The sequence below is a fragment of the Tenrec ecaudatus genome, chromosome 8 (genome assembly GCF_050624435.1).
Source record: "Tenrec ecaudatus isolate mTenEca1 chromosome 8, mTenEca1.hap1, whole genome shotgun sequence".
Lineage (NCBI taxonomy): Eukaryota > Metazoa > Chordata > Mammalia > Afrosoricida > Tenrecidae > Tenrec > Tenrec ecaudatus.
Window position 1 is genome coordinate 83013716 of NC_134537.1, and position 13318 is coordinate 83027033.

Sequence of the window (13318 nt, forward strand, 5' to 3'; positions counted from 1 at the left end):
TTGGACAGGTGGGAAAAGTCCCTAGAGAGAAGGACATAGGCTGAGTAAAACAGAAGGTTGACATTGGGTCTCCACTTAAGGACTCCCTCAATGCAAGAACACTTTGTTCTATTAAATTGGCATTCCATGATGCTCACCTTCCCTACACAATCGCTGAAGACAAAGTAGATGCATAAGCAAATGTGGTGAAGAAAGGTGATGGTGCCCATCTATCAAAAGAAATAGCATCTGGGGTCTTAAAGGCTTGAAGGTAAACAAGCAGCCATCTAGCTCAGAAGCAACAAAGCCCACATGGAAGAAGCACATCAGCCCGTGTGATCACAAAGTGTCAAAGGGATCAGTTATCAAAGAACAAAAAATTCATATCATTGTGAATGATGGGGGGAGTATGGAGTGAGGACCCAAAGCCCACTGTAGGCAACTGGACATCCCCTTGCAGAACAGTCTCAGAGAGGAGAGGAGCCAGTCAGGGTGCAGTGTAGCAATGATGAAACATACAACTTTCCTCTAGTTCTTAAATGCTTCCTCACTCCCCACCCCCACTATCATGATCCCAATTCTACCTTACAAATCCGACTAGACCAGAGAATGTACACTGGTACAGATAGGAACTGGAAACAGGGAATCCAGGACACATGATCCCTGCAGGACCAGTGGTGAGAGTGGCAATACCGGGAGGGTGGAGTGGAAAGGGGAAACCAATTACAAGGATTAACATATAATCTCCTCCCTAGGGGACAGACAACAGAAAAGTGGGTAAAGGGAGACGTCTGACAGTGTCAGACATGACAAAATAATAATAATAATTTATAAATTATCAAGGGTTCATGAGGAAGGGGGGCGGGGAAGGAGAGGAAAAATGAGGAGCTGATATCAAGGACTCAAGTAGAAAGAAAATGTTTTGAGAATGATGATGGCAAAAAATGTACAAATGTGCTTGACAAAATGGATGGATGTATGGATTTTGATAAGCGTTGTACAAGTCCCCAATAAATGATTTAAAAAACAAAACCAAAAAAACCCTCAGAGGGTTGGTGAAAAAGAAGATCTTTAATTGCTAGATTGACAATTAGCTGATATAGAGGCTGCAACAATGGGCTCAAACACGGCAACGCCTGTGAGGACGTCCAAGAAGGAGCAGTGTTTTTTCTCCGTGGTCACTATGAGTTAGGACAGGCATAATGTCGCCATAATTCAGGAGAGATACAGGACCTCTTATAACAACAAAGACCCAGGGATTCCTCAAACTTTGAGGAAACACTATTTTAAGATGATTACTTCTCAAATCATTGACATAAATGTGAAATATTTGTATTCTTCCTGCTAAAATCTGAGGACACGGTATCAAAACTATGTATAATTATGTTTGTCAACTAGAATTCAGTATGAGTAAATGATTGCATTTATAAAAAACATTACTTAACAGCTATTAAATAATAGTTATTACTAGTTGTTAAGTAAGAGTCACTTGTGGATTTAATAACAAATCAATATTGGAAGAAAGAGTTCTCCCAATGCTCTTCAAGTGTGAGCAGAAAACTCAACTGTCACAAACAAAACTACTGCAGCATAAGGATACATTTAGACTGTATTTATGAATCACTCTTGAGAACACTAATATGGCCACAGCCATGCTCATTTATTTTAAATATAATTATTTCAATGAAACCAATCCTTTCCCATCAAATAGAAAAGACTACAAGCAATAAGAATGTGTATGTTGAATACCAGGATTCTCTTATGCTACTGACAACCACTTGGAGAGTAAAGTGATGCCCACTCCAGGAAGTCCAAGGCACACACGCCCCCACCTAGCACAGAGCCAGAAACTCTCAAGGTGGCTTAAGATATATATATCTCTTTATATGTGTGTGCGTGTTTCTTTTATCAAGGTTTAGATTTGGAAAAAAATATAAATATCTTTGACAAAAAGCTGTAAATGTTAAGATTTTTGCCTAACAAGTAAATTCTAGGTTTTCGTAAAAAGAAAAAAAAAAGAACAGTATATATTAGCAAATGAGAGTTTAGCAAATGCTAGTGACAATTTACGTCAGATTTGACTCCAAGACAACTGATGGATGTGGCTGACTCTCAAACACACAGCTACACAGAAAAACTGAGTTTCAAAATGAAATCTACCAAGAGATATCATTTATGAAGTTTCAAAATCTCCAAACACTATATTCTGTATGAACGTAGCTATATTTTGTAGGTACGCGTACCCACATTCCTCTTAAACAACAACGAGGATCAAAAATCTCAGTAACATTTTAACATGGTTAGTTGCAGGAAAGAAGATACTAAGATTAAGAAATGGTACAAGGTTTGTGGTATTTTCTATTCTTTTTTGTATAGCTAAAATAGTCAATCTTTTTTTTAACGAGGGAGGAAGTAAATGTTGAATTTTTTATTAAGCTTGTTAGCACTAAATTTACCCAGAAAGACTGATTTAAGATAAAATAAGGATTCCTTACTGGATTGCCTCGCAAACATCGTTGGAAGTATGTCCCGACAAGGCATCGTGCAAGTTTCTAATAAAATAATCTCTGTAGTCTTCTGGAAGGGCCATAAAGGTTCCACCCATCACAATGAACTCTACTTTATCCACACTATGACCAAGTTGTTTTAACTGAAAGACATAAATTCATCAGCATTAGAAACAGTCACCTAACCTAAAATGATAGCACATATTTCTAAACTTATTTGCTGTGATTTTACCAGTAAAGGTTTTAAAATGAGAAACAAGAAGTGAGGTAGTTCTGTGAATTTTTAAAATATATACTCCAAAATCTGGAAGAAAAATTAAAGTCATAACTCATAGACCAAGGGAGGGTGATAATTAAAAGCCATAAATAAGAGCTTGATTTCAATATCTACAGACTCAGGTGAAATTTTTAAAGGCACAGACTATATATTAGAAAGCATTAAGGCCAATAGTTATTCATTAGAAACAAATATTTATCGATGGCTTTTTACATTAGACACCGTGAGACGTCTTAGGAACAACAAAGATGATGTGCGATAGCATCAGGGTTTGATGCAGACGGGAGGAAAAGGGCACTGTGACCAGAAAGGAAGAAAACAAATCAAGAGAGCAGTGAAAAACTGATTGTGAAGACTTGGGCACAGGTGGTGCCGTACGCCTCCTTTTGGGGAAAAAAGTCTGGAAACTACTGATGGAACATGGAATTTCATATTGTCCTAATAAGAGACGAAAGGTACACATCTTTCCTTTGTCTTCTAGATATATGAGGCAACTTCAAAAAGGCCCTGGAAAAATCGAATCAACATAGAATGCCATGTTTCAATGAACTTCTTAAAGGCCGCCCTTGTATGATCCAAATGAGCATTCTCGGACGATTGAGATTCACGTCTGTAAGTTTCACAAACTGTGTGCATTTTATGCACAACACACTATGTCAGAACCCTTCATAGAGTATATGAACATGTGCAGTACACACAATGGCATGCTATTTGCAAAAAAAAAATGGTATCAATTTCTCTTTCAGATATTCTGTTTGCCCTGCTTTACCTTACTGCATCACTACAGACAGTGCTTTAAAATAAAAGGGCAAGCAAAGAAAGTCTATTAATAGATTGTTGAAACAGGTCATTTACATGCGCATGCTTTCATTTATCTACATTGAGATACAGTTTCCAAATAAAATACAACAAAACCCACTAACTTGAGGAACACAATTTAGTGTTGATAAAAGTGCTGTAACTGCCATCACAATCATGAGACAGAGTATTTCCATAACCCCCCAAAAATTTGCAGTTAACTTTCTTGTTGACAAGGCTTAAAACAAAACCCAAAACATCTGACCATCATTGAGTTGATTCCAACTCGCAAGGACCCCAATAAGGCAGAGCAGAACCGCTCTGTGGGTTTCCCAGGCTGGAAATCTTTACAGAGACCGATAGGATCCTAAGGAGAGGTTGGTGGGTTCAAACTAATGACCTTGGGGTTTAGCAGCCCAACACATAACACACTACAGTGCCATGGCTTCTTCTGAAGGAGGCTACAATTTAACCTACTTATCAGTTGTCTGAGAACATTCACACATGCACACACATGTATGGTATGCATACATTTCATAAGTAACTTTCTATAAATGGAGAGAAATTTGGAAAAGCAGAGCCCTCTAGAACAAATATATAGACTCTAAAGAAAGTTGTGATTTTTACCCTGTTTTAAGCATTGCAACAGATTCCCTCTGTAGACAAACATGAAAAACTTATAAAGAGAAAGACAATTTTAATGTTTTTCAGTTTTAATCTTATTTCAGGTTCAACCCAAAAGAAGTAACAGTAATCTCTTACTAAGTATACAATGTTATCCCAAAATGCTTTTTAAGATGTACCTGTTCCAGTCTGTGCCTTGTCTGTAGGAAAGGGTCATATCTCGCACGGATGGCTCTCATGGAGGTTGGCTAAAAAAGAAACGAAAATCCACTTGAGCTCACACGTGAAAATTGAAAATCAGGTTCAAAAGAGCTGAATTAAGAATAAAACTCTCTATGGTTGCGAATACTCAATTTCTTATGTTCTTAATTCCTTTCTCTCTTGTCAAGATGTGTTGAGTGTCCCTGGACTCATCTACTCCCTCATTGGCTTAAGTATCTCAACACCAAGGCATCTCCTGGGCTCAGATTTACCTTTTGTGTAATACTTACCGAGTCCCCAAGGTCGCCGAACTATGAGATCATTCACAAACATATTGTCATCAGTAGATGCCTTAAGGGTTGTTTCAATTCACAATGCCCCTATGCACTATGCCGTCTTCACAATTGCTGCTCCAGCGCTGACTGCAGCAAGTGTGTCAGTCTAGCTCTCATCAGGAGAGCTCCTTTTGGTTGTTGTTGCCCTTCTACTTTACCAAGCACGATGTCCTTCTCCAGGGGCTGGGCCCACTGGATAACAGGTCCAAAGTACGTGAGACCAAGTCTTTCTACCACTCTGGCTAAACTTCAAGACAGATTTGCTCATTTTTCTGGCAGCCCCTGGTATACTCAATATTCTCCACCAATACCACAGTTCAAAGTAGCAAGGCCTCTTCAGTCTTCCCAACTCAATGCCTAGCTTCTGCATGCACATGAGGTGATCCACAATATGGTTCGGGTAAGGCACAAAGTGACCTCTACGCTTCTCAACACTCTGAAGGGGTCTTTTTCAGTAGCTTTGTCCAATGCGATATACATCATTTGATTTTTTTTTTTTTACTGCAATTAGGCAGGGGTTGGCAAATCAGGTTGTTTTTATTTAACAACTTAAACCTAGCCTCCTAGGGCTTGCCTTGTCCCCTCTCCCGTTTTCCCCTATCGCCCTCTTGTGGGACATTTCTTCTCCTTCACCAAGTCAACACTGTCTAGTTCACCCTCTACCCTATGACTCCCCTTTCCCTCCACCCCTGGTAACTTTCAAAGTCCGTTTCTTTTGGGATGAAAATCTTTCCCCCCCAAAAAATCTCTTATTTTTTAATAAATATATATTTTCCAGATATTTTTCCTTTTGTGATTGACTAACTTTACTAAGCATAATGTCCTTTCAGATCCATCCATGTCATGTGATTCCGTTTCATCATTATTTTTAATGATGTATAGTATTCCATTGTGTCCATACACCAATGTCTATCTAATTTCCCACGGATGGGGATTTAGGTCATTTCTAGCTTCGTGCTACTATGCACAGGGCTGTGAAGAACATGGGTAAGCATCTCTCTGTTCACTCTCAGTTCCTTGTTTCCTTAGGGTACACGCCGAGTTGACGGATGGCATTTCTCTCTCCAGTTGTTTGAGGAAGTGCCGTGCTCTCCCCAGCGGCTGAACCATTTTATAGTCCCACGAACAATGTGTAAGGATTCCAATTCTCGGCACCCTGTTCCAGCACTTACTCTGTTTGTCTTTTAACTTTGCTAACAATGCCAGCAGGGCGCCCTGGTGCTATAGTGGTTATGCGTTGGGCTGCTACCCAGAAGGGCTGGAGCTCAGGGCCCCCGGGAGCTGCGTGGCAGAGATGCGGCTCGACACCCTGCAGTTAGTTTCAGAACCCCACGGGGGCAGTTCTACCCTGTCCTATAATGGTGACTTAATGGCAGTGACTTTGGTACTTTTATCAACACTGGGTTGAAGTGGCGTCTCACGTTTGTCCCAATCTAAGCCATCTTGAATAGCTACTGATCTTGAGTCCTGTTGACTGCCGGGTTGTCTTCTTTGATGAACTGTCTATTCATATCCTGTGACCATTTTTTAATTGGTTAGTCGTCATTTCCTTATTGATGTGTTGTGATTCTCTTTAGATTTTAGAGACTAGTCTCTTGTCTGATGTATATTGCCAAAATCATTTTCCCATTCTGTGGGTTTCTGTTTTCACTTTTTTGATAGTTTTTTTAATGTATCTAAGTGTCTTATTTTAAGTCACTCATTTGATTTCCTGACAGCTGCTTCCATGAGCATTGATTGTAGATCCAAGTAAAATGGAATTCTCGAGGATTTTAATCTTTTCTCCATTTACGTTGCTTATTGCTCCAGTTGTGAGGAATTTTAGGTTGATATTTAATCTGTGAAGGCTGTCGTCTGATTTTCAACACCAAGTGCTTCCAGTCGGCTTCCATTTTAGCAAGCAGGGTTGTGTCATCTTCAGACCACAGCTTATTAATGAGTCTGTTTCCAATTCCAGGGCCATATAATGAAAAGTCCAACTTTTCAAATCATTTACTCAGCATATAGATTAAGCAAGTATGGAGAAATGGTACAACCTTGACACACAGCTTGCTGCTTTTAACCAGGTAACATCTCCTTGTTCTGTCCCAATGACTAGTCTCTTGGTCAAGGTTCTGCTTAAGCACAGGGACTACTCTGGAGCTCCCGTTCTTTGCAGTCTTACAGCTAATTTCTCATGCACCGCGAGCTGACTAGCCTTGCGGAGTCCATAAAACACAGGAGAACATCTTTCCGGTATTGTGTTTTCAGCCAAGATACATCTTACATCAGTCGTGAGATCTCTCAATTCGACATCCTCCCCTGAATCCAAAATTTGGAATGTGATCGTGACAGTGTTCAAAAATGTCTACATTCTGTTTGACCATTTTCCTTTGGTATGGGCCTGAGTATGGGGATTTCTTCCAGTTGGTTTGCCAGGTAGATAGCTAGATAGCTACCTGGCAAACCAACTTGACAGATTGGTGAGGGCTTTCAGCATTTCGTCTACTTGTTGAAAGATCTAAACTGATATTTGATCATTTTCGGCAGCCTTGTTTTTTGCTAGTACTTTGCAGCAGGTTGGAATTCTTTCTTCAAAATCAGCGGTTCTTGGTTATATGCTATCTCCTGGAATGCTAACCCATCCTTTTTCATATAATGAATCTGTTATTCTTTCCCGTTTTTGATGCTTCCTGCATCAGTCAATGTTTTGCCCACAGAATTCTTCAACATTGCATTTGTATGTATTTAATTTCTTCCTTTCCAGTTTTTCGGCATGTGAAAACAGCAAGGATGTTCTTCCTTGTGGGCTTCCTCACTTCAGGTAGGATACTTAGCTTTACCTCCTCATCTCTTTAGCTAGTCCATGTATAAGAAAAACTCTGAGTGTTGTGGCATCCGTGTTACCCCCCACCCCCGGACTTTTTAATGACCTTTTCTTTCTTCATGCATGATATCCGTGATGTCATCCCACAACATATCTAGTCTTCAGTTATCAGTGTTCAATTTGGCAAATCTACTCTTGAGATTGTCTCTAAAATGAGATGGGAACCGATCACAATGATCAATGCATAATCCCATGCCCTCCCCCCACAACCCAAGGGATGAACAAGAGAAATGTAGGTGAAGGGAGACAGCAGTTAGTGTAAGATATGAAAACAATAATAATTTATAATTTATCAAGGGGTCACGAGGGGGTGAGAGGGAAGGGAGGGAAAAAGAGGAGCTGATACCAAGAGCTCAAACAGAAAGTAAATGTTTAGAAAATTATGATGGCAGCATAGGTACAAATATGTTTGAGACAAATGATGTATGGAATGTTGTAAGAGTCCCAATAAAATGATTAAAAAAATAATTATTGTTATAGAATGAGATGGGACATACTTAAGAATGTATATATACTGTATATACCCAAGTATAAGCTGATCTGAATATCAGCCAAGGCACCTAATTTTACCACAAAAACTGCATAAAAATGGTGCTGAAAACTCGGCTTATACACGAGTATATACGGAACTTTAACACTTGTGGATTTCTTTTAGTTTTAGTTGCTGGCATTGCATATGACAGAGATGGATATGTGTATATATATATCTATATGAATTACGTTTTTTAAAACCCTTAAACAAAGTTAGTAAATATAGCAGTTTGAAATGGTTTCACAAAAAAAACACCATGCAATCATTACTACAATGGCAGTCATGAAACATGCACACCCAATCTCACTTAATGACATGGCTAGTTTGCAAAGGCTGGGTCATTATATAAAAGTCGGCACTATGGGAAAAATGAGGGATGACCACATCAGCTCATAAAATTAAAAATTGATCATTATTACATGCTTGCCAAATTACATCATCAATTAACTACTAAGTTGTATCATTCTGTAACTGTGAGGTTTCATCGTTACCTAACTGTTGAACCACTGAGAACTCTGGCCCAGGGTGCCCAACTGTAACCCAGTCAGCAGTTCTTGCCACGAACCTCGGCACTGATTACTGCCAGCAACATGCAAACCAGCTTCCCATGCTTGCCAAACTGTCACGTGCCAGAACGAGACAGTCAATCAGTGAGATATAACGATGCAAGTTGCTGTTAGATGCCATTGAGGCAGAGACTCATCGTGACGCGATGCGCATACGCAGGAAACGCAGGACCTGCGCCAGCCTCACTTGTTGTGCAGGAGCCCACTGCCCTAGCTAGTGAAGAAGGGAAGGTGTAGGAGCGTTCTGACGTATGTTACATGGATAAAGAAGCATGACAAAGAATATGCTTATGTTTGTATAACCATTTTTCCATAAAATCTTTGATGGATATGCAGGAAACAGGGAGTACCAATTGCCTGTTGGGCGCAGAAAAGGATGGCTAGGGGAGAGGAGTAAGAGGGGGTCTATCCACTGAATAATCCCTTTTACATTTTGTACAATGTTGAAAATCTTAGTGTGGTGGCAAAAACGCTGCATGTAAAGAGGAGAAAACACCAGTGATTTGCCGGGTTCTGCTCTCTTCTGAGGAGGGCGGACTCCTTCAACCCTCCTTCCTTATTGGTCTCCTGCTTTTAGTCGTGCACTCATTTGACTCCTTGCTCCACAGAGCCAGCAAAATAACTTTTGGGAAACCCAAATTAAAACAGCCCCTTACACTAAGGACAGTCTTCTAATGGCACCTGTGGTAAACTCAGATTCTTACTGGACTACTCTGATTTCTTTCCCTCTCCAACCTCATGCTTTTATGTACCACCTGTGTTCCACAACGCCCCAAGGTCACTTTTACTTTGTGTATTTGTCCTAACTATTCCCTCAACTAGAAATGCTCTTTCGTGGTATTCATATAACCGGCTCCTTCATGTCTTCCAGGCCTCACTTTAAACACCAGCTCCTCAGAGAATCCATTCCTAGCCAACACAGCTCGACTAGAACCCAGCTACTCCCTATCTCTAATGTCCTATCGCAATTCTCTGCCTCACATTTATCAGTACAGGTAATCCCAACTTACAACACTGCAATAAATTACACTTCCACTCATCCCAGGTGTTTTTCAGCATGCAATTTGCTGGTGTTACCATTCTCAGATGGTCTCTCACCAATGTTCAATATAATGATTTACTGTTCAAAATGTTGCCAAACAGGTCTAATTTTCTAAAGTGCATGAGAGGCTTTAGTTGCTTAAAAACAGATGAAATGTTGATCACTTTACTAAAGACAATACAGGTCATTTCAGGAAGCAGTGAGATGTCACCACAAAATACATGACAAAAACAAAAGGACCGTACAGACATGTCTCACTAATTTCTAACTCGAAACATGTCATTCCCAGAAGTAATCCAGATAGTCCAGAACCTTCCACAAGTACAGTTATTACACATGACGAAATGCCAAGTCTTCCTCATCTTTAGTTAATTTTTATGATTTATGTATTTTTATGCATGCGTGTTTATAGCAAAATGTATCTCTAAGTTTCTATGTAACATTTCCAACCTCCAAAGAGAAATAAAGAACAAGTTTATAATGAGATTGGTTTTAAAAGGCAGTGTCAATGAAAAATTTCTGAATGAGGTATTCGACTTATGTCAGAATGGATTCTGACTGAGTCACAAGCAAGAACAGAATCCCCTCCTAAACAGGGCACTATCTGTAGCTGATACTTTCTTGTTGCCTGATTTATCGTCCTTCTTCATTTGTAGAATGCAAATCCCAGAAGACCAGGGACCTTGTTTGCTTTGTTCCTGGCTGAAGAGGTAGTTCAGTGTAGTGGTGGGAAGCGCTGCAAAAAAGAAGGCCTGACTCAGCCGCTTCCAGACAGTCCTGCAAGCCCTGTATACCTGAGTGTCCACCTGTAAAAAGGAGGCAACACGAGTGTCTACCTTCAAAAGGCTGCTATAAAGTTTAATGTTGCATTTCTACAGTGACTAGAATAGCACATAAATCTTTGGTGGAATCAGGGGAAAAAAACACAAAATGAAACTTTTAGGAAAGCAAATACTTGTAAAATCACACGAAAAATATGATATAACATTTCATTGACACAATATTATTTCACTTTACCTCATATCCAGTGTAAGACTGAGTTGAATACTCAAAATCGGAGTCCGGTCCACCAGGGCAGTATCTGCCAAGACAACAAGCAAAGTAGGATGTCAGGAATAACACTGAGTTCTACAAATCGTCTTCAGAACTGACAGGCTCCATAGAGTCTTGGTATCAAGGTCATTCTCCTAACAATAGTACCTTTGCAATGTCTACAAGTAACGCTTTTTTCTACAAAGAGGAGAAATACGTAAAGCAACATTATTTATTACACTCTCTGCCTAAATATTCCAGTCACAGTAGCTTTAAAGGGTTCGGGTCCTAGGAGCAAATATGAGGCACTTTTCTTTAATTCGTTTTCTTTAATTTTGGGTTGATACTCATTGCGCTTCCCTTATAAAAATACACTCTAAGAAATCTTTTTACCTTCTAACTTTCCTACGTAGATTCATACAGTAGAAACTAACTTCTGTTTCTATCTAAATGTACAGAAGAACTTATACACGCAGAGGTTATTTATACACATAACCTTCCATTTTGATACTTTTCTGATCCAAATTAAATTTAAATGTCTAACTACTAGAATTTAGGAAGCACATGTTTCATTTGTTAATAAAATGTCTACTATGTAAGAAGACATTTTTCCTACCAACTAAAATCTTTCTACTTTTGTTATTTTAAGTACTGAAATACCCTATTGCTTGTTTCAGAAAACTAACTTGTGAATTTATTAAATGGAAGCTTTACCAGTACACATTGGTTAAAGTTGGTAGGGGGCGTACTTCAATTAAATGACCCATACAACTTACTAAAATCATACTTACACACATATATTTCCTGTAAAACTGATGTGTGGACATCTATGGGGTTTGCACATCACAGCCACAACAGCAATCTATAAAAGATTCATTTAAAATCGATTGCAGCATGGTTAATACACAATCCTGGAGAGTGGGTATATATCAGAAGTTACAGAGAGGAATGACATCAGAGGCTGGTATTTCCCCAACATCATAATTCAACAGTCCAAACCACTTATCAACCTGCCTCCCCACCCTATTCCATACCATACCACCTCACCTTCCCTAATTTCTCAGCTCCCTTTTCTGGAACTCCATCCCTCCTGCTCCCAAGTCAGTGCTAGTCAACCTTCCAGCCCATTGTTTCATCTTCCCATCCAGCGCCTCCCTCCCGGGAGAGCTGTCAAAGTCTGTTACCTTTAGGTATGCAGGTCTCGGTCCTGACCTTTATCCTTCCAGTGATGGTCTCATCCAATCTGTGCTCTTTTCTGCTTGACTAGCTTCACTCAGCCTAGTGTTCTCCAGACCCATCCATGGCGTGAGGAGTTCCATCGTTTCATCATTGCCATGGTGTGTATGTACCAAAGTTTCTTTATCCGTTCTTCTGCTTATGGGCATTGGGGTTCTTCCAATGTCTTGCTTTTGTGAAAAGTGCTGCAGTGAACATGGGAGTGAGAGCATGTGTCTGTTTGTGTTAGGGCTTTTACTGCTTGAGGGTATATACCCAGCAGAGGTACTGCAGGATCATCAGGAATTTCTCTTCCCAGTTGTTTGAAGTAGCACATCACTCCCCACAACAGCTGTACATCTTGACAGACCCACCGGTAGTGAATCAGAGTTCCAGTCTCTGCACCCTCTTCAGCAGTTGTTCTTTTGGGAGCCTTGTTTCGGCCAGTGTCTTCAGTGCTCCTTGATTTCTTCCTCCATACCATCAGCTCTTGATTAGGTGCTACCTCCTGAAATGGTTGAATGTCAACCAGTTCCTCGTGGTATTATGACTCTCTGTATTTCTTCCATCTTCTTTTGATGTTTCCTTCATCTTTCAACATTTTGCCCACAGATCTTCAATGCTGGAACCGAGGCTGTTATTTCTTGCTTTGTTTTGTTTTTCCAGCTTGAGATACGCTGAGTATGTTCTTCCTTTGTGCTTCCCTAACTCCAGGCCTTCATACATCTCACATAAAGATGCTCTTTGAAAGTTTCTCTGCAGCTTTCACTTCATCATTTCTCCCTTTTATTTTAGCTTCCCTACACTCAAGAGCAAGTTTCAGTGTCTTCTGACGTCCTTGTTAGTCACTTAAATGACCTTTAAGTGCTTTATGTATGGTGTTCTTGGTATCATCTACCAAACTCGGTGGGGCTCTAACTTTACGTGGGATCTACTCAAGGTCATATTCTGGCTCTTGTCCAAAAAGATCAAGTCATTCTACTCATATAGACTTGTTTTATTTTTTTCAGCGTCAACATGAATTTGCATATGAGCAAAAAAAAACCCACACTATTTCACAGTTGGTCCGTGACATTGCTTTGGCTAATGACCGTGTTTTTCTACAGATGCAGTCAATTTGATTCCTGTGTATTCAATCCAGTGATAGCCAAGTCTATAGTCAAGCATTTGTATTGAAGCCATTGGTCTTGCAAAATCCTGTCATGGGATTACCAGCTTCATTTCTATCCCCAAGGATATAGATTCCAACTAACGATCCTTCCTCATTGTTTTCATTACAATCACCAGTAATTATCAACACATCTTGATTGCATGTTTGATCAATTTCACACAAGAAGTTGGTAA

The 13318-nt window shown here is 39.8% G+C and overlaps 1 protein-coding gene across 1 annotated transcript in view; it reads right to left on the reverse strand.

Annotated features, from left to right (window-relative positions):
- ELP3 (elongator acetyltransferase complex subunit 3) overlaps window positions 1–13318 on the reverse strand; it is a 111862-nt gene that overhangs the window by 85995 nt on the left and 12549 nt on the right. Inside the window, exons 4-7 of the mRNA XM_075556468.1 lie at window positions 11551–11621; window positions 10745–10808; window positions 4365–4433; window positions 2475–2629 (exon numbers count right to left, since the gene is read on the reverse strand). Of these exons, the coding sequence (XP_075412583.1) occupies window positions 2475–2629; window positions 4365–4433; window positions 10745–10808; window positions 11551–11621 (359 nt within the window). The remainder of the gene's footprint in view (window positions 1–2474; window positions 2630–4364; window positions 4434–10744; window positions 10809–11550; window positions 11622–13318) is intronic.